Raw genomic sequence first — 21,705 nt, forward strand, 5'->3', positions numbered from 1 at the left:
GTTATTATTCAAAGGCATTACCGTCCCTCTCCATCCATATCGAAGATACGAATCTCGAAACATATTTCCGAAACGTATACGTCAGAGATGTTTCTTATTACCATGGAAAAGGGGAAAAATGGGGCGGGACCCGCGGGTTTTCTCTTCAGCCGCATCTGAACTAACAGAATGGTACAGAGTGCTCCGAGAGTGCACTGGATTCGATATATGTATGCTATGCCCGTCCGTTCAGTATGACTTGTTACAACCAGCTATGAACTAGACAGGCTATAGTGCCAACGGCTTGTAGATGAAGTGGTTGAGAAATGATAAGCTGAATTATTACGAAGACATTTGTGTCCTATATAGAAAATGTCACTAAGTGTTCAATGTTTCAGGAAATAAATTCAAAGGATTTATACATGTATGAATAATAGGCGTAGGTAAAATGCGATTCAACTTTTCCGTAGTTATTGCTGCAATCCGCGTTAGAAAACTCGCTTATAAATACTAGTGCGAGGACAGTGGCAAATCAAACTACGTTTATCTGGTTTTCACTACGAAAACTATTATCATAAAAAATCACAAATATTCTAATGTTCCGAGTTTCTCAACTTAGTCCAACAAGAGGAACTATTTTTTACGAAGAGTGTAGGATAACATTATAAAGTAGGCCGCTCATTGGTCGACCAAAGAGGCTTGAGAGGAAACGAGACTTGACGTCATACTCGGACACTCCAACAGTAAGCATTTATAAGAAACCGGCTCAGAGAGACCAAATTCTCCGTAAGCCCCCCCCTTTCAAAACTGGTACTGAGCTGTCTCTCGGTATAAGGGTTCCGTACATGCGCAATCGACGCAACAGAGAGGAAAAAAGAATCAGAAGTTTGTTTACGGCCAGTAATTATCACGTGATGTCTGGCTCCTCGGCTGTGCGCCGAGGTAGGTGCGCCTGAGAGAGATATCGGACCTTCCCTCTTTCAAATAAGTGCTCACTGACTACAGTATCAAACTTTCTGCTTATTCTATTTATCTTTGATACAGATAAATATAATGCATGAAATAAAAGCTGTTTCATGAAGAGCAGAGTGTAATTTCATACAAAATCTGCAGAGTAAATCCATCCCCCTAAAACCTGTTGCAGTTTCCGCTTCGGGGAGGTTACATGAAGTAGCTACAAAGAAAAATATTGACCTTTGAAGATTAGCCCGAAATGAAAAACGTGAATGATCTCGAAAGTAAACCTTCATTTTGATTGCAATAATAGTCACCTACTTTGTTGAATCAAGTCATAGATGTTCTACTCAAAGAAGATTTTTAATAATCAAAAGTTTGGTCGAAAACGAGCATTGATACAACTTCTAAAAACAAAGTCTCATTCCAAGGCTGTATTAATAAGTGAGAAATTTTGGAAAACAAACAAGCTTCAACTCGAGAAATAGTGTCCATATCTCTTAGCATATTGCGGAGCTAATCATGTAGACTGTTTCTGACAAGTCTGTCATAAACTATGGGGGACGTTCTTTGGATGGTTTTGAGTCGTAAAATGTTCCATGACATTTTGTCGTCCGGGTCACCATTTTCTAGTTATGTTTGGAGTATTTTACGGATGACCCCTTAAATTTAATTAAGAAACTGATTTCGACAATGATTTCTAATTTAATTAAGGGGCCATCCCTAAAACACTTAAATCATAACTTGAAAACAGTGTCTCTTAGCACATTTTCGGCTCAAAATTGCACAAAAAACATCCCTCTTAAGTTATGTCAGACTTATCAGAAACATTCCGTATATTTCTTTTCAATTGTTTATGGTTTCACGTACTTGAAATTTGACCTATGCTACAAAAAGGTCGAAAACTCTTAATTGATCACGAATTAATATCCCATATGTTATCTTGAACATTCATGATAAAGCGGGGTTTCCGCACCATCGCATCTACTAGCACCTGCTTTAGTTTCAGTGGTGGGTTATGTTGTATATGAGCGTATAGTAAAAAAAAAGAAAAAAAGAATCGATCCCTTTTGTATAGATCGAAAAAGCGGAGTGTGCGCCATGAAGAAATATCGTGGCGCCTGTTTTCCATCAATTCTATGGGTTTTCCGCATCCCCCGACAAATGCCTGCTGAAGGAACCACAGTGAATCAATTTTCTAGCCACTTCCCTCCTTAATTCAAATGCGTACGACGGAAGTTCACCACCACCAAGACCACCGTCAAAGAAGGCATTCACTCAAGCTAGACTATATACCACAAAATAATTTCTGCATAGAGCCAAAGTCGAGTCAGTACAAAATTCGATGAAATCGATATGCCTACTTATTTTCCTCGAGCTTAATTAGGAACTTCTGACTAGGAACCCCCCTCCCCCCGGAAGTTGGAGAGCGCTAAATTTATACTTATTTTTGTTGCATACATAGCAGAAAATGGGCATAAATTTGCCCCTTTTTGCTTCGGTCGATTAACATACGAGACTGGGTCAAGTATTGATTTAGAATTTATGTCCCTAGCTATGTTTCTTTTTTTCTTCTCGGGTAGACATACGGAAGACGGTTTAATTTTTCAATAGTTCTCATGAATTAGTATTAAAGATTAAGTTACCAAATAAATTAGTAAATATTATAGTTTTATCATGGTAATTTTCTCGGTTTCGGGGAAAAGCAATTTTTGAGAAGTAAACCCCTTTTCAAAAGTTGGAGGTGAAATAGAGCCTGGTTTTTTAACCACCTCGTTTTTATTCCATATATTTATTCAAAGACGTTAGGTATGGCTTGAAAGAGTAAGGTCTTTGGTGGACTGGTAACGTTTAAGCCCGATCTAACGTTTTTGAGTACGTTCAGTAAAAAAAATTTCAAGGAAATCGCTGTTTCCTTGATGTTTGTTTGATGGACTCGAGATGTCACAGTGACGTAAAAGGTTGTTGAACGTGAAAGTGACATTTTGAAGTTAGCGCTGTTTTGGGGAAAATGGAGTCGGGGAAACGTCTTACTGGCCCTGAAAAACGTAAAGAAGCGCAAATGTCTCTTTTCAATTATTAACGAGCTCGCAAATGAAACTGATTAAGAAAAGTATGTCCATTTGAATGGTAGAAGCAGTTTTGTAAAGAAATTTTATACAATTAATTTAGGAATTTGAATTTAATTTTTCGTCTGTCAAGAGTTCAAAATTCAAGCACTACGTCACAATTTACACAAGGATTCCAGGCTATTTAGAGGACAAAAATGCAGACTACTTTGTCCTAAAAGTAGTCTGGTCTCCTTGTGTAAATGGTATTAATCCTCCTAATCTGAACACTATGTATTGAAACATATTTAAATAAACACCGTGACCTAACAACTTTATAATATTTCACCCTTTCAGTTTGTACTTAAACCAGCATCTTCCGAAACGTTAGAATATAGAATTCATCCTTTATGGGATTTATAAGAGCCTTTGCATATTTTTACACTAATTGGAGAAATTTTTCCCTCTCATAGTACCTAAAATCTATCTTTTCTGCTTTCATCTATGTTTAGCAGGTGAAACATTTCTACAGGGGCTCGTAGAAAATACATAGGTAGCTTTACCCCTAAATGGGAGCTTTGCCCGAATACCCTTTCATAAATATTTTTAAACCATTTTTGCTCAGGGGCCTGGGAACGTTACTCGGATTAGAGAGAAGAAATATGAAAAAAGCTGATAATTTAACAGGGTTTAAGAGCTCATCGGAGGAGGGGATATATGAATAAATTAGGTTAAACTTGGCTAATCATATTTTTTCTAAAATAGGGCTTATTTATAGGCATTATTTTTATTATTGTAAGATATTGAATTGAGGGACAGGGGAACTGTGATTATAGACATAATGGATGCTTCAATAGCTTTTAAGGCTGCAACTTCTGCAAGTAGATATTTTTCCCACTATAGGTTCGCATCTGGTTAAGGCCTGTTATTGTTTCATAGATTTTTTAATTAATGCATATTTGGGGAAAATTTCGACATTGGAGGTAGCAAACAGGGAAAGTTGGAGTTTGGACTTCACTCTTGTACATCCGAACAAACTACTTTTACATTACCAGACACACATTTTGATTTCTGGCAGACTTATCAGAAACACCCTGTATTTCTAACAATTAAAGATTTAATAGTAAACTGTCTAGTTAATCATATGGGGCAAATAATAGCATAACGTTTAAGTATTGGTTTGGTATTTTATTTTATTTTCCTTAAAGTTTGCTTTATATACCGAGCTATCAAAATAGAATTTATAAATGAGTTATTGCAAAGACACTTAATTCTTTATAATGTATACTGAATATTTGGGCGGTTTATTTATAGGCAGGATCTTAGAATACGGGTTTGAAGTGTAATAAGTGGTTTTAATACATTATCAAAGGCATTTCCTCAGGCTGTTGTTCCATATAAGACAGTATTGATTGTGCTAATGCAATTTACCAGTTAGGAAGTTACTCTATAAATATTGTAGGAAATATACACGGTTGCCGAGAGTCTATAATCAGCTCATGTATTATATGGTCTATATTAGCACACTGACTACCTTGTAGTTTTTCTGTTAAGATACTTTGGTTGTGGTTCCCTTCGCATTCTTGAGGTTCGTAATTTCATTCGTAGTGTCGAGTTTCGTAATTTCGTTCGTAGTGTCGTGGTTCGTAATTTTATTCGTAGTGTCGTGGTTCGTAATTTCGTTCGTAGTGTCGATTTTCGTAATTTCGTTCGTAGTGTCGAGGTTTGTAATGCTTTCTTACTATAAATGCTATTGGTACTATTTAGGCTTAGTGAGTCTTTACTTAGGACTACATTATCCGTGTTTAGATCAATATTTGCTTTTGCAATTACCGCGTCCCACGTATTTCCATTAAAAATTAAGGTGGTATCGTCTGCGAACAAGATAAATAGGTCACAAATCCCAGATGTACAGAATTGATTTATATATATGTAAGGAACAGTGTTGGTCTTATGTCAGTGTCCCCAAGAACACCATAGTTATCAGTCTGGGCGAAAGTGTATTTGTTGTTTACAAGGACAATAGTTTTTTTTTGTACCTCGTCAGACGTTGAATGTGGTTGAATATATAACCCCTTGTTGCAAATTTTTCTAGTTTGTTTGGTGTCGAATATATAATATAATCCAATTTCATTTATGATTATATTGTTATATATATATATATATATATATATATATATATATATATATATATATATAGTACAAAAATAGTTCAATAATAATTTATATTCACTTGGTTTCCAAATTTAAAAATATGGTTTACAACTGTAAATTTACATAAACTTAGAAAAATTCCATTAGCGACATTCAGGTTATTTTAAAGCAGACTTATATAATTCCATTTCCGCTGTCCTGTAGCATTAAAATAAAAATCGTGAATTTTTTTACCAAAATGGTAATGCGGTAAGTGCGTTTTATAACACAAGCCTTGGCTCTACAAAAATATTTTAGGTTTTCAAAAAGCGAGTGTAAACATCTCAGACTAATTCTGTTTTTCGGATTGTTTGAGCATTGGTATGCTGGCAATAACAGTTCTATATAGTTGTTTCCTTTAAACAACTTAACTTTGAGAAACAAAGACAACTTTTCGACATAAAAGCTACCTTATGTTCTTCTTTCCTCTTTCAGTCTAACCATAAGTCTATTATGTACGATCCCCATTAGTCGAAATACACTCATGTTCGGATTAGTTTACTACAATCAGGGTTTGAATCCGAAATAACCCAGGGTTTTTATTGGGTCTTACCCACCATAAAAAACCCACTTAATAAAACCTATCACAAAACTTTTCAATTTTGATGAATTTAAAAACCAAAATAATTCCTATTTAAAGGGTCTGTAAAGTCGCATCGTTGGGTGGGTAAAAATTATTTTAAATACGTCATAGGCACGTGATTGAGGAAAGGCGTGATTCAAAGAAGTTGAGATTGAGATCATTTAATTTAGAAAATTACCATTTAAGGGGATTGGTGCTGCGATCTCGCGAAAAACGAGGACTAGGTGTCCAGTCTGGAGTCTTTGTAACTTGGCGTCACGTGGTTCCTATGACATATTTCAAATAATTTCAGGGTTTTTTATAAATATAGTTTAACATAATTGTTGTGTCAACTTCAAAAGCGATGTTTAACAATATTCACTGTTTTTATGAAACGTTTTTAGATTTTTTTACTAAGCATTGGCAATTACTACATTTCATGCAATTTCTAAATATAAAAAACCCAATTAAACCCGGTAAAAATGGTTTTATTTTAATAAAACCCGGGTTTTTTCGATAACCGACTATAATAGACATAAGCAAATTTTTATGCAATTCAATTTTAAAACTTCAAATCTTGCGTTAGGCTTATCGGTTTTTGACATCTTATTTCCAAATTCTTCGTTTCGATTTTTATCCTTGTCTCTAATTGAAGAAAATTGGATGCGTCACTCTATGAAACTCTAGATAGACCTATAAAAAGAACCTGCTGTACCACCTTCCAAAGCCATCCCAATTGTTTCGCGGTTCCATTGTGACCTACATTGGATACCATGTGAAATTTTTGTACCATATAATGTTCATTTATATGAGTTATTAGTTTACAACGTAATTATATTTCCATAAAGAATCCAGTTCACAAAAAGAAAAATTTCAATTCCGTCGATGTTGACTTACATGGACCTTACATAATACACTTATGATGGAATCCTATATTCTATTTTTGGGTTGAGAATTTCATCTTCTCGAAGTATTTTCTTTGGAGCTTATAACAAATCGAAACAGTTTGACCTAAAAATAAAACTTAAAAATGGTTTCTCTCAGCATTCTATGAACAGTGTGGGCGAGATCAATCTCTAGACAGACGACGGAAGGAAACGCTATACTGAACTACAGCTAAAAGGAATCATTGTGCCCCATATCTCCAATTTTTATTCTACAGGACCGGTAGGCCCTTGTACATAAGACCTGACACCCGTTTGTAATGTTAATTAGCTGTGTACATTCCTGACTACAGATATATGAAACAGGATGTAGAATTAAAAGTATTCAGGACTTATTTATTCGTTATTATTTAACATATATTTGGATACTGATTAAATCATTTTAAAATTTAAAATATGAGAGGCAGTACCGAGTCGGGCAAATATTGTAACTTTAAAATTTAAAGCGATTCTCGGCTGTTGTTTAGTTTGAACATATGCCAATAGATGCTCTTATGCTCAGGGTATGGAGTTGACTGGCCTGCTAAGCTCAGAAAAGACGAATTCTGGTTGGTTCCTACCATTTGAAAGGTAAAATTAGTGGACAGAAAATCAGCTAGCATGTCAGGGATGCCTCAGGAGGCAACATTTGGTTTACCACGTTGCCCCCCTTATTTTTAATTTTACATTCTCTGTATCTATTAATTATCAAATTAGAAGATAACTGATACTACAGTTGAAGCAAAGTACTAATATATGATCCAAGAACCTTCTAAAATTGGTTTGTACCCGGTTTCGCCGCATCAGTGCTTATGAAAACCCTGTCCCAAAGAAATTTGTTCATCTGAACCTTTGACTCCTCCTCCTGTTCTAAAATAACTCATAAACTCTTTGGTTATTTTAACTAAGGCTCTGGTTTGGACTTAAATAAAATAAAAACTCGGATTTAGAAATTAAGAAAAAATAGTTTAATGGACAAAAAATGGAGATCGAACTTGTCGCTCTGGTTTCGCTTTATGCACTGAAGTTTTTTCCCTCCAAAATCTCTCTCGTTTTTCACCCTTTTACCTGGGAGGGGCTAGACCCCACACCGCGATAAGTTTCTCTTTCTTTTTGGGTTTTGAAAACTTTCCCCAGATTCTCTACTTTTCTCTACTTTTTCGCTGAGTCACAAGCAACAAGTTCGATAAGACACAATTACAAGTTTTACAAAATAAACAATATAACAAAATAAACTCTAAATCCCCACAAATTCCCCCCATGAACTATGAATAGTTCATCTCCGTTCGGGTTTAATTTTCAGTTTAGTTCAAGTGGGTAAAGCAAATTAATTGCCCTTCGAATTATATTTCGATTAGGCAATCTAAGCGCACACGAGCGCACTCTAGCATCCCGCCCCACAAACACTTCTTCTACAATGGCCATCTTCCATTGTTGTCGGGGGAGGTTGGTATCGCTAACCAAGAGGATGTTGCCAGGTTTTATTGAACCTTCCTTATGAAGATCCAGCTTATGAGCTGACGTTAGTTGCAGGAGAATCTGCTCTGCGGTTGATTTCCGGTGCTCTGTGGTTGATTTCCGGCGCTTTGCTGTAGGATTCCGGTGCCTGTAGGGGTATTATATCCCGTCGGTGTAGCATTGATCGCATTTGCACCCGTTATTAAGGTAGAAGCTGATGATTCTATATGTTCTTCGATGGTATTCTCAGCTTGGTCTCTGCAGTCATTAATCTCGTCTTCATACTTTAGGACACTCTGTAGTTCGTTGTCTAATTCCTCTATAGTCGTCAGTTCATACACATTTTTGTCCAATTCTTTTAATTCTTCTTCTCTGTTTCGAAGATGGGCTAAGTCTTTTTGTAAACTTCTTACATCTGGTGCGCTCTTTGCAAGTTCATTATTAATCTTCGTTATGTATTTGGTCACTGACGATCGCTTTGACGCACGAACCTTCTTTAATCGCTCTAAACTTTCCATTTTTGTTCACCTCTGTTGACCGATTAAACTAATCTTATCTAAATGTTCTACGCTTAAGTACCGAATTTTCTCTATCTATTTAACTGTCCCGGGTTTCGGCACCATAAAATAACTCATAAACTCTTTGGTTATTTTAACTAAGGCTCTGGTTTGGACTTAAGTTAAATAAAAACTCGGATTTAGAAATTAAAAAAAATAGTTTAATGGACAAAAAATGGAGATCGAACTTGTCGCTCTGGTTTCGCTTTATGCACTGAAGTTTTTTCCCTCCAAAATCTCTCTCGTTTTTCACCCTTTTACCTGGGAGGGGCTAGACCCCACACCGCGATAAGTTTCTCTTTCTTTTTGGGTTTTGAAAACTTTCCCCAGATTCTCTACTTTTCTCTACTTTTTCGCTGAGTCACAAGCAACAAGTTCGATAAGACACAATTACAAGTTTTACAAAATAAACAATATAACAAAATAAACTCTAAATCCCCACATGTTCTCTAGTCAGCCGTGTTCTGGTTGAAATCCAAGGCAACGTTTAGCTTCATAAGTCTGGAGTATGGCATACGAATTTTTCAATCATCAGTACCGCGAATTCCATACAAAATTGTTGATTTGATCTCCTCCATACTGTACATACAGAGAAGTCTAGCTTTGTAAGACAAAAATTACAAAGAAAAGAAAAAGAAGGATGAAAACGTCTCTTTTACGAAATACGAAGGATGGGGGCAGAGAAGAAAAAAAAACTATCGTTAAATCCACGGAGGTGGTATAAAAAGGGTTTCGTGGCACTATGCCCTCTTCAGGCACCGGATATTCTATACGCTGTCATCTTGAAAAAGACAGAAAAAAGTGCTAAAATCTTAACGAAAAACTAAATAAAGGAAATAGTTGGAAGGATGAAAAACACTTTTTTTTCGGTAAGGCAAAAAAATTGTAAGATAGCGCGCGCGGTTTCTTCTTAGTGTTTACCGTACGCTCTCTCTCTCTCTCTCTCTCTCTCTCTCTCTCTCTCTCTCTCTCTCTCTCTCTCTCTCTCTCTCTCTCTCTCTCTCTCTCTCTCTCTCTCTCTCTCTCTCTCTCTCTCTCTCTCTCTCTCTCTCTCTCTCTCTCTCCTTCTCTCTCTAAAAACGCATCGAGATAAAGTGTGTATATATATAGATATATATAAAAGGGAACATGTGGTCTTGGTAGTATAAAATAGTTTTGAAAAGCATCTCTATAGATTAGAGAAAAGCGTTCTATCCCGCTGGATAAAAAGCGCGGATGACGAGAACAAGTTGGATAGAAACTTAACAATGGTATCACCTCATACGCAGTCCAAAATTTTACAATGCGATATTTAGAATTGAGGAAGCAGGTTGAAAATTTACATTACTTACCTTTGAATTTATATTTCTTCAGCCAGGCACATGAAGATTGCTCTAAAAGTACTAAAGATGAGAATTCACTGATAATTTCCTTCGTTGAATAACTTGATCAGGTGGGATGAACATTTTAAAGCTCTTTTCGTGGGCTTTGATTGGATTATTTTTAGCAGTTTTTAGTTTTTCTCATTATTAGACTACCAAAATTGCTTATGTCAAGCGGGAATACATACTGGAAATAAGAATTATTGTGTATCCATTTTCTAGAGCATAGTGTGGAGTAGCAGTAGGCCTTTTTGGCGCAAAAAAGGGGTGTAGGCACATGGTTCAGTATCGGGACATACAAGGTGGTCGATACATGGCCGTCTCTGCGCACTCTCTTGATACAAAAAGACCACATCGCAGGCGCAAGGTGTATTTCCCTTTTAGTTACATCGAAATGGTCTATATCACGATTGAAAGTTCAATTCGGTACTACGCAGCCGAAACGGTTTGATAGCATTCTGAACCATACTTAAAAACGTAGTCGAAGTTAAATCTGGGTAGTTTTGAGCGCGGGGGGGGGAGGGTTGTGAAAGAGAAAAATCACCCACACCTCGACAATGCCGGCCAGCTTACAATGGGAAGTTTTTAAACAAGCGGGCCCTGCTTTATTCTTTAAAAGACAGATGGTCATAACGCGCTCTTTATCCGTCCGTCGGATCCAGAAATGGTTCTAGCCCCTGCTGCCACCAAACCTCCATTCCCACTACTACTACTCCTTTTCGAAAGATAAAGCACGCGATCAGGCGAAAACGCGGCAGCAGATTTTTCCAAAGCCTCCGAAAAGGAAATTTGTTCTCCCTGGATTCTTTCTACGGATGATAAGTGCCGAGTTTTCTATATTAACCTATTTGCAGACCCGCCAAACATCGCTTCGGCCCGCGCACGCCATCCTCTGCCCCCAAGTATGGACTAGAATGCTAACATTCGTACCCACAGTTTTAGGGACCGAGTTCGTAGTCTCACTTCGTCAGGCATTTCGCTTAAACCAATTATTACATGATTTAATTTGTTGCTCTTACGGTATTTACTGTAATTAATCAATTCAGAATTTGTTTTGATTTGAGCAGTGAGCACGTATGAGAAGGAGGGTTAAAGAGGGAAGGGGAAGGTAACTATAAGGGCACAGAGCGACCTACTTCAGCGCACAGCCGAGGAACCAGGCGTCACGTGAAAGACCAGAATCGGGGAGAATTTATAGGGGCGTTTACTAAAGAAAGGAAAGGTAATTTTCACAGATGTCCTTCCATTAAAAAAGTACCGATATTTGTGAAAGCTGTCCTCCTGATAGATTTCTCGAATTCATTGGTAATTATTAAGATAAGGGTATCAAGCGGTACGATTGACAGTATTTAATCCGAAAAACTTATATATTTTGAAGGCATAAAGATTGAACACACTTCTATTATGTCACAATTCTTCAGGTCTTTGAGCAACGTCTTTGAAATCCCTACGCGAGTCCATGTGATAAAATATCTTAGTCTTCCTTTGTCGTTTCCCAACAATACCGTAAAAACGCTAGACTATTTACATTCACGGCTGTAATTTTTTATTATAAAGCGGATTATTTCTGCTCCTTATGCTTTCTCATTCGAGAACACTTGACTTTCTTACGGTTCTCCTGTATATGAACTTCAAACTGGGTCTCAAATTTTATTAAGAACTACAATAGAGTGCAGTTCACCCTCCTCGGTTTCCCCTTTCTTCTTTTTTTTTAGAATTTCAAGTGCAGAACTCCGTGCAATTTATACAAAGGGTGTATGGATCTTTCTGAGTCGAACAATCTATTTCAAGTTTCAAAAGTCAACTATTGTTAGCTTTTGAAGTGATTGAGCTTAAGTGAGTTAGCAGTAACGACACGAGAGTCGGTGGCATGGGTTCAATATTTCTCCGGATCAAAAAAAAAATAAAAAAAATATATTGTGTGCTTAAGTTTAATGGGGTAATTTCTAAAGTACAGCTCGCGGTTTTAAGAAAGTAAGAGCCACTGGATTAATAATGATTAAATGAGATGGAGTTTTATGAAAAATTACTAATCTTCACTTCATTCTTGCCTGTTAAAAAGGAGGGTATTAAGTTCCATGGAAAATCTTTTTTAAAGACTGATCTTTGTATTTTCAGCACATCGTATAAATTGGTTTTAACAAATGAAGAATTAATTTAATTGACTAATTACCGTCTTGGTTAGAGAGAGGCAGTCTATTTCACTTGGAATTAGTTTATTTAAAAGATACGGGGATGTTAAACAAGCTTCATTGCCGAGTAATTAAATGTTTAAGTCGCTGCTGGATTTCAAACATCTTTTACTATTCATGATAACGCCTAGGCTTGAAAACTAACAGACGCAACCTTTTGCTTTGTTTAGCAATTAAGGTACATGCATTAATCTTGAATTGCGATATTTGATGGAACAGAATCGAATTCGGTCGTTATATCATTTAGAGATGTAGCGACTGATTTAGTAATTTCTCTACAAGCCCCTGTAAATCCATTGAATATTTTCCCTCACAGCAGCAAAACATTAGGGCTAGGGAAGTATAGAGATAGGTTGCCGGCGAAGGTATTATATGCTTACTAATATGTTGGCAATCCACGAGGAATCGTTGGAGGAAAATAGAGTGACTAAGTTAATTTAATTGTTCAAAGTTCAGATTTTAATTCACAAGGGGCATGATTTAAGGGATTTATATTCTAATTAAATAAAATAGCTCATCAGACTTATTTTAGAATGTACTTCCCATATTATTAACCTCTAGTAAACTATAAAGATACTCGTGTTTGAGATAATTAAAAAGTTTAATTTTATTTAAGATTAAAAGGGTTATATGTTGCTTGTTTGAATATTTTACAGTTCTTATCAGGGATAGATTTAATTTTAGAATTAGGAATGGAGAACAGAGTAATGTGGGAGCGCGCGTCAAAGTCCCGGACCCCCTTCCCCTGGACGGGGGGTATGAAAGAAGAGGCGGTCATAGCGACAGAGGTAAAAAGGAATTACGTATTTTTCACCCTCCCCGTCAGCAACGTCATCAAAAGGTAGTTTAAGTGAGCCAACTTTTCGTTACGTGTTGGAGGGAGGGGCTCTATACTGAAGAAATATTAACCGTTCTCCATTCCTGCTTCTAAAATTACATCTATCCCTGTTCTTATTTTATATATTTGAAAATTATCTCCTTGCTGCTATAAAGGGATCGTTTATAAATTAGTTAAGGGGTTTGTTATGGGGCTCTTATCATAAATATTTAAAGTGTTATTAAACGGATGTTCCGAGAATGGATAATTATTTAAGTTTTCAAATCAATATCCTAACAAGTACAGGTATTTAAATTTTGATAAAATTCTGAAAAACGGTTATTTAATTACACGGAAAAAGAAACGTAAAAATAACTTTACTAGTGATTCTAGTGGCACAACTCGGAAATACTATAATGATATCTGCTAGTAAAAAAAAAATTGGAGAAAAACTACCAGTCATAACACTTTACAGCCCCTGAGCTAGGACCTTATATCAGAGGTGGCAATTTGAATTTGTTTTCCACGAGTATGATCATTTAGTATTTTAACGGGTTTTTGAAATTAAATTTTAAATACATATACGTGGAATTTGTTGATAAAAGTCACTTTTTCTGAAGCACGGGCTTTTAATCTTCGGGAAATAAATAACTTTGAGGGAATTTATTATGTAAGACATATCACTTTACTGACACTTTAAGAACTTATAAAAAAGCTTAACCTTTCAAGATGTTAAAAATTGGTTTTAACTATTTACGCTCAAATATAACTGGAAGGCTTACTGACGCAAGCCGAAAGGTAGTAAGTCCATACCACGAAATTTAGAAGTAGCGATACCATAAGTTTATAAGATACATTCCATAAGTATGGCGCTACCTATACTCCGTAATGCTAGAGACTTACTGAAAGCTAGTTCGAGAACGACAAGCGAGAATTGTACACTCGATTAGTTCTGCAGTCCACCTTCCTATTTAGTCTATAATAAATCTTTGACAGTGCCTCACCAGGCGTCGCTTTACCTCAAATCTATGACCTACGTCACTTCATGACAAGCTCCAGTTTGTAACCAGTGACGAACTTATGGTGAACATACCTTATGAATTTATGACGATACTAATATCTTCTTTGAAAAAGCAAATACCATAAATAAATTCATAAATTATGTATCATTTCCCCTGAATTCGATAAAAAAAGAAGGGTTGAAGAATCACCGCTGTAGAAATCTCAAATAAATTGCATTTTAAACTTACTTAGGCCTACCCATCGAGTAAAGTAAATAAAGTTAAAACTACATTTCCAGTATAACCTAATTTAATATTCCGAGCATACATAGCCGACCACTACCGACTTAACTTCGAATTAGTTCAAACCATATATATATATATCAAGTTTGTAGGGAAGACGTACCGCATCTAAGGTATGCCTACTTACCGTATAAACCTCGAGGCCATAACCCAATGCCAAGCGAACCAAGTCTATCCTCATTACCTTTTCCCAATGGAAAAAGAGCGTAGGCGTAACTCTTTATTTTTCATTCTAACATCTGCCCCTTCGGAAAGATTTGGAAAATCCAATAAAACCAAATGGAAAGTCGTGGCACGTCTTTTTAAAATTAGGTCTTAAAGTTTTATAAAAAGTTTTCTCCTTTCCCTTCTGGTTCTTTTTTGCAGTGACCGAAGCTTTACGTTTGACCAGTTTGGACGTGCCGAGCACGGTAAGGATGGGCTCGGCTGTTTGGTTGAACTGCACACTAGATAAGGAGACTGACGACCTTTATTCCGTTAAATGGTATAAAAATGACGACGAATTCTACCGTTATCTACCTAGAGATAAGCCGTCACTACAAAAATATGATATAGCCGGAATTTATATCGACGTAAGTGCCTTTTCTCTTCTCTTAAATCTAAATCTCTTTTTGACTTTTTCTGAACTACTGGGACTATATTGTTTCCAGTAAATCTGTGTGGTGTTACAGACGAAAAGATTTTTAGACTTTAAATCGAACTTTAAATATTGTATCAGGGATAGATATAATTTTAGATGCAGGAATGGAGAACGGTTAGTATTTACTTCAGTCCGACTCATAGCCCAGTATAGTGCCACTTCCTCCAACACTTAATGAAAAGATTAAATTATCTCATTGGCTCACTTAAACTACGTTTTGATGACGTTGCTCATGATGGGGACGGCGAAAAATACGTAATTCCTTTTTACCTATGTCGTTATGACCCGCCTCTTCTTTCATACCCCCGTCCCGGGGAAGAGGATCAGGGACTTTGACTTGCGCCCATATTACTCTGTTCTCCATTCCTGCAGCTAAAATTGCATCTATCCCTGATTGTATCGAAACATGATTTTCAATTAAAATACAAGAGCAATTTAGGCATTGATTTTTTGAAAAATATTTAATGCTAGTAGCAAAGGCACCCGGTGTTGCCTGTCGTAGCTACATTTTTGTTAATTTTCTGGACGCCATTTTAAAATATGGCGGCAAATCTAACCCCAAAAGCTATGAGGCCCGTCTATAGGATAAATGGAACAATTCTACTAAATATTAGCGAAATCGGTTGAAACTCGTGGACGTTATTCCATTAAGAAGGTTTATTTTCATTTCTGGCCGCCATTTTTCAAGATGGCGGCGGATTATAAAAATCTTTCTTGGCGCGTGCCTACTACTTTAGAGTAACGTCCCTGCAAAATTTAGCCTTCTAGGTAAAGCAGTTAGGACTGGGCGTTAATTATTCGTCAGTTAGTTAAGACCCTTATGAAATTATGCGGTTTAAACAGTCAATAACCTTGTTGGAATTTTGCTTCGTTTCTAAGTCATGTGACCTAGTTATATTTCAGAAGCAAAAATTTATTTTCAGCGGGTTAATCGAAAAATAAGTAGATAAGGCGATAGAGGCCTTGTTGTGGGCTTGACCCATCTTGTTACCTTAAGTTCATAAGATATTTTCCATAAGTTTGATACTGATTACTGAGAGCTTGTCATGAATTGACGTAGATGAAACGTCTTCGATTCTCGAAAAACGACACCTGTCGTGGCGCTGTTAAAGACTTAGTACAGCCTAAATGGAAAGCTAAAATGAACTGCAAAACTAACCGAGTGTTGTCAATTCTCGCTTGTCGTTCTCGAACTAGCTCTCAGTGAGTCTAGCATTACGAAGTATAGACATTGTCATACTTATGGAACATATCTCATAAACTTATGTTGTAACTTATTTATTTATTTTTTTATCGCGTAGCTTTACTAAGAGCTGAATTTTGATACTGTCATCTATCATATTATATATTTAGGGCTTCGCAGCAAGCCAAAATTGGTGTTTAAAACTAGCTTTGAGAGATATCATTTTACACGTTGGTGGTTTACGGTTGCTGCCTTTCTTAAAAGCCAGTCCGTGACGGCCAAACGTTTTGTTGTTGCTTGACCTGTACGTGTATTGAATGAATAGCTTCACAAAGAAAAAGCTAGGGTGTCGCTATTTTGTAAGGAAAGGTCGTAACTACCGAGTTTTTATACGATATGGTTTCATGAATTCATTCAAATACACCCAAGAATGTGGTGAATTAACTATTATAGGGCTTTGGCTTGATTGTTAACGATAGTACTACTTTCATCTGTTAAACATTCTTAGGTAATTCACCCTTAATTTTGGTCTTTATTCTTCATTTAAGTATATTTTGTTTTTAACATTACAGTAATACCAAGAAGTGATATCTAGTTTATTAGGGAGAAGGTATAAGATCCCTAAGTATTCGCGCGCCATAGTCCCAGTCCCCCTTTCAAAATACAAGGGGGGACGTAAAAGGCGGCCGGGCTATTTCGCCTCTTCTCAGTCGGAAAATACGTAATTTTCGTCTTTCGCGTCGCGCTGACGTGAGTTTTCAAGGACCAATCAGATGCTGGTTGTAATTTAGGGGCGGGGATTAACTCCGGACCTACGTTTGGACTGAAGATAAAGCTGGAAATGTGGCAAATTTATACCTTCTCCCTAATAAACTAGGTATCACTTCTTTGTAATACATAGATTTTTTTGCTAGGAATTTTAACAGGCCATTTTACGGAGATTTCTGCTGCAATTACAGGGTAGGAGGTATAGAAATCGTCACCCCTGACATCACGTATAATTTATTTGAACTTTGAAACAGCGTGACATCAAGATAGCTTGCGACCTGAGCCGCGACTACTACTACCTATGCGCGCGGCATCCGAATGTCACCTTACCAGAGTTAAAAAAAAAACACACCCAAATCCGTATGCAAAGGCTTAGTATTTAAAGAGAAAAACGGTCATATTTTCTCGTAATTATTAGAACATTGTTTTCAATATTGAATTATGAGATACCCGAACTTCTCAGTCATCGACTTGATTAACAGTTACAGAAATTTCCGTTTCTTAAACAAAAACCGATGCAGCAGACAGATAAAAAGATGGCATGAACTAACAATCGAATAACCAATGAAACGCGAGGAATAGAAGCTGACGATTTAACAAAGTTTTAAGCAATTCCCCTTACTTTCAATCAGATATTTTTATGGGGTCTATGGCTGCTTAAAGATTCCAAGTGGAAGAAATCTTCTTATTCCTGTTAAAAATAATAAAACTTTCAATTATATATTTTCATATAGCTGCCTAACTGTAGCTTCTCTGCGGGCGTTGAAGTTTAGCAGGTGAAACATTTCTACAGGGGCTCGTAGAAAATACATAGGCAGCTCTCCCCCTTAATGGAAGCTTTGCCCATACATCTTTTCAGTTTTATAAAGCATTGCAACTATAGATATTAAGAAAATTCAGCATTCGTCTCTTTCGTCGAAATTAGGGACAAAACCATCTCGTCAAACACTGGCTAATTAGAAAAGAATTAAAAAACCATTATCCTGGTTTACCAGTATCCTGGTATTTCCACGGATGATTGTTTTAAATTAAAGCCTGGTCTTAAGAACCCCTACTATACAGGGTGTTTCTGATAAGTTTGCCAAAAATTTGGAAGCTGTTTGGTAATTTAAAACGGTAATTCACCACTGTAAAATTTCAGTATAATATAAATGATTATTTTACCGCGGTAATTGGTAAATGTTCGGTAATTAAACGTCCGTAATTTACCGTGGTAATTAATATGGTAATTGGTAAATGTCCGGTAATTGACCGTCCGTAAATTACCGTGGTAATTGGTAAATGTCCGGTAATTAACTGTCCGTAATTCACCGGAAAATTACCATTTACCGACATACGTCTCTAAACGTAGGATCCACAACATTAGTTAGGAAGATATGATCTCCCGAACATTGGCTCCTTAAACAAAAAAATAGTCCCTTATGTAGAGTGTATTAGCCATCAATAGTATTCAATCTAAGTGCGTTACATAACCTTTATCTAACAGAAGTGTACGATTGAATCGGTAGAAGTAGCAGCGGGTAAAGTAAAGTAAACACCCTGTATTTGAACACCAAGGGCTCGGGTTCTTCAATCCTTTACACAAAGCCTTTATCCATGTTTTCGGGGAAGGACGAAACAAATAATATTAATTGCTTCTGACCGTTTGAGAGAGAGGTCATCCTCTACCAATAGGGAAAGGGTTAAGGTTGTGTTCCAGTTTGTTTTGCGTCGTAGCTAAACGTTGATAAGAGCAGGTAATAAATTACCCTTGAAGGAATATATACCAGTATAGTGACGTCACACAGTAGTGATTTTTTTGTTGTTAGGCCTATTTCTATCAAGTGTCCGGTCATATCTGAGCATCTTACGTCTCTCAAATTTATAATTTTGCTAAGATAGATTTAAGTTAGTTCGGGAGTAATTTAATTGGCTACAGGAATCCGTGATTGGATAGCGCAGAATCGTTTGGAAGTGAAATAAAACACGTAACCGGCCTATGTTCTTTGTGATTTTTGTGTTCTTTGCGGAAGAGCAAACAAAAAGGGGAAAGAATCATGTTACATAACTAAAGTGTTAAGAGGATACAGAGTGTCATCCTTCTTCTATTATCCCCTTCTGGTAAAATACAAAGATCACCAAGGCCTAGTAGGCATATAGATACACGATTGAACTAAATCTTATTAGGAAAGTTTTCTTGATTGGCGAACAAACTTGAACACCGAACTTCATTCTTAAAATATAACTTCTATGAAATAAAAACTTGCCAATTTTATTTCGAAACTATACGAGTTTGGCTTCGGGATCATACATATATTGGGAGAAGTCGTCGTCGGAAAATAAATTGCGTACCGGTACTCGAGTTTTAAGCGTAGCGGAAAAATGTTTCTTTGCTCAAGTTCGTTCAAGAAGTGTGTTTACTAAATGGATGAAGCGGAAACTTTTCTTACTTTCTATACTTACTCGGATCACAGACGAACTTTACCAGGACATCCCTCTGTCAAAAAGAGATATGTGGATCCAAAAACGTTGGATATGCGACTTCAAACCAAAGGATTTTGGTGGACTTGTAACTTTGAAGCCCGATCTAACGTCTTTGTTGTCCACATATCGGATGTTCCTAAATCAAGCAGACGACATTGCACTCCCCCCGTTGAATAGAACGGACCTATGAGATAATTTGCTCGCCGTACATTTTATTTTAGCCGTTCTAGAGTAATCTAGGCGAGACGAAAGCCAAACACGCCTTGTGGCCAATCAATTGTGGGTTTACTTTAATCTAGGTCTGTGTCACCTGAGACCAGAGGTGGTTGATACTGACATTATCTGGACTTATTTTTCTTTCTTAAGCCATGTTCACACTTGCATGGGAAACAGCTGGTTCGAAGATATTCTAAACGCTTCCAAAGTTGAGTGTGAACCAAACCGATACACGAGAAGCTAATTACAAACGCCGTTTTTCAATTGAAGTTGTTTCGTGTGAAGCGGGTTTGGAGGCTAGTTTCTTTTTTTCGGCGTTATTTCACCTGGGATGAATCTAGTCTTATGAGTATTTTCACCGGCCTTAGCAAACAGCACCATTGAAAGCATAAGCAGACAGCAATAACAGAAGAGTTTAAAGTTTGAACCTGCGCGGTTGAAATGGCTTCGAACTGGCAATGAAGTGGGTTTGGCAAACGGTGCAGATCTCAACTGACTCCCGTGCAAGTGTGAACATAGCTTTAGATTATACTGACCTCGTGTAATAGTTCACGCTCTAGTTCTTGACCTTTTGGTTTACACGTAAAGTAGATATTATTGCAAGACTTCAAGACTTAAAAACAATCTGTATTGCCGCTCTGAACGGTTCAATGTGGTCATATTATCATCGTAATTTTTCGGCCATGCATGGTCATACTCAGTGCGATTCAATTACCGAGAAGCTAGGGTCGTTACGTCATTTTCGGTGCGGCCACCATATTTTAATTTCCTTTGTTCACTGTGCCATTGTACCACGAAGCAAAATTCTACGCCTGAACTTTAATAAGGGAGGTATCTATGTGAAATGGAACACAAAGGTTATAAAAACTAAAAATAAAGATAATATTAACGCAAAGTTAATCTGGTAAGCCTTGGACTTGGTTACGTAAATGTTTTCCGGACCGTTATTACTTCCGCTTGACAAATATTGTCAAGAAACTATCGTGTTTGACGTCTAACTTGAAGTTTAACTTGAAAGATATAGGTTAAGTTATGGTTATAGCGTAGATGTCCTCGGCGATAATTTGTCCATGGGGGTGGAGGCGAGAAAGAAAGAAAGCTCCGTGTATTTTTACTATTTTTCAAGTATACGCTTGGCTTCATAAATTTCTCCAATTTCAGGTTCAAAAATCGATCGAAGGGAGCGTTTTATTGAGTCGCACCGATCAAAATTCAGAAGGCGTGTATCGCTGCGAAGCCTCCGCCGAGTCTCCAACTTTTCAAACTGTCAGTTCGACCAAAGAGCTCTCAGTATACGGTATGATTTATATTTCCCTTTCAAGATCAACACTTCTCGATTCCTTTACGCCCCACACGTTCAACTTCGTATACCTAAGAAAAACAATGGGTGTCGAGACCATTTACAACTTTGGAATTATAATTCTCGAGGTTTAATTCAGGTTAATTTAATATGGAAGGGGTACTTGATTTACACGAATCCTTGATTAGATTTAAATTAAAAATTAAAGAAAATTTGCTTAAGTGATCGATTCGTTTCTTCGATCGCTTTAAGCGATCGATTCGCTTTCTTTCATCGCTTTAAGCGATCTATTCGTTTCTTTGATCGCTTTAAGCGATCGATTCGCTTCTTTGATCGCTTTAAGTGGATCGATTCGCTTCTTTGATCGCTTTAAGTGGATCGATTCGTTTCTTTGATCGCTTTAAGTGGATCGAATCGCTTTCCTTGATCGCTTTAAGTGGATCGAATCGCTTTCCTTGATCGCTTTAAGCGAGCGATTCGCTTCTTTGATCGCTTTAAGTGGATCGATTCGTTTCTTTGATCGCTTTAAGTGGATCGAATCGCTTTCCTTGATCGCTTTAAGTGGATCGAATCGCTTTCCTTGATCGCTTTAAGCGATCGATTCGCTTCTTTGATCGCTTTAAGTGGATCGATTCGTTTCTTTGATCGCTTTAAGTGGATCGAATCGCTTTCCTTGATCGCTTTAAGCGATCGATTCGCTTCTTTGATCGCTTTAAGTGGATCGATTCGCTTTTATGAGCTTAAGTGAGAAACATAAACTGGATAAACATTGACCTCTTTGAATTTA

General features: G+C 36.9%; 1 protein-coding gene across 1 annotated transcript in view; it reads left to right on the plus strand.

The window, feature by feature from the left end:
* Positions 1–21,705, plus strand: part of LOC149588254 (uncharacterized) — a 59,567-nt gene that overhangs the window by 30,951 nt on the left and 6,911 nt on the right. The window contains exons 2-3 of the mRNA XM_089862992.1: positions 14,715–14,920; positions 20,780–20,915. Coding sequence (XP_089719118.1) covers positions 14,715–14,920; positions 20,780–20,915 — 342 coding nt within the window. The remainder of the gene's footprint in view (positions 1–14,714; positions 14,921–20,779; positions 20,916–21,705) is intronic.

Source organism: Phalangium opilio, unplaced genomic scaffold (genome assembly GCF_054372755.1).
Source record: "Phalangium opilio isolate 3A_F unplaced genomic scaffold, DU_Popi_V2 ptg000662l_1, whole genome shotgun sequence".
NCBI classification, from domain to species: Eukaryota; Metazoa; Arthropoda; class Arachnida; order Opiliones; family Phalangiidae; genus Phalangium; species Phalangium opilio.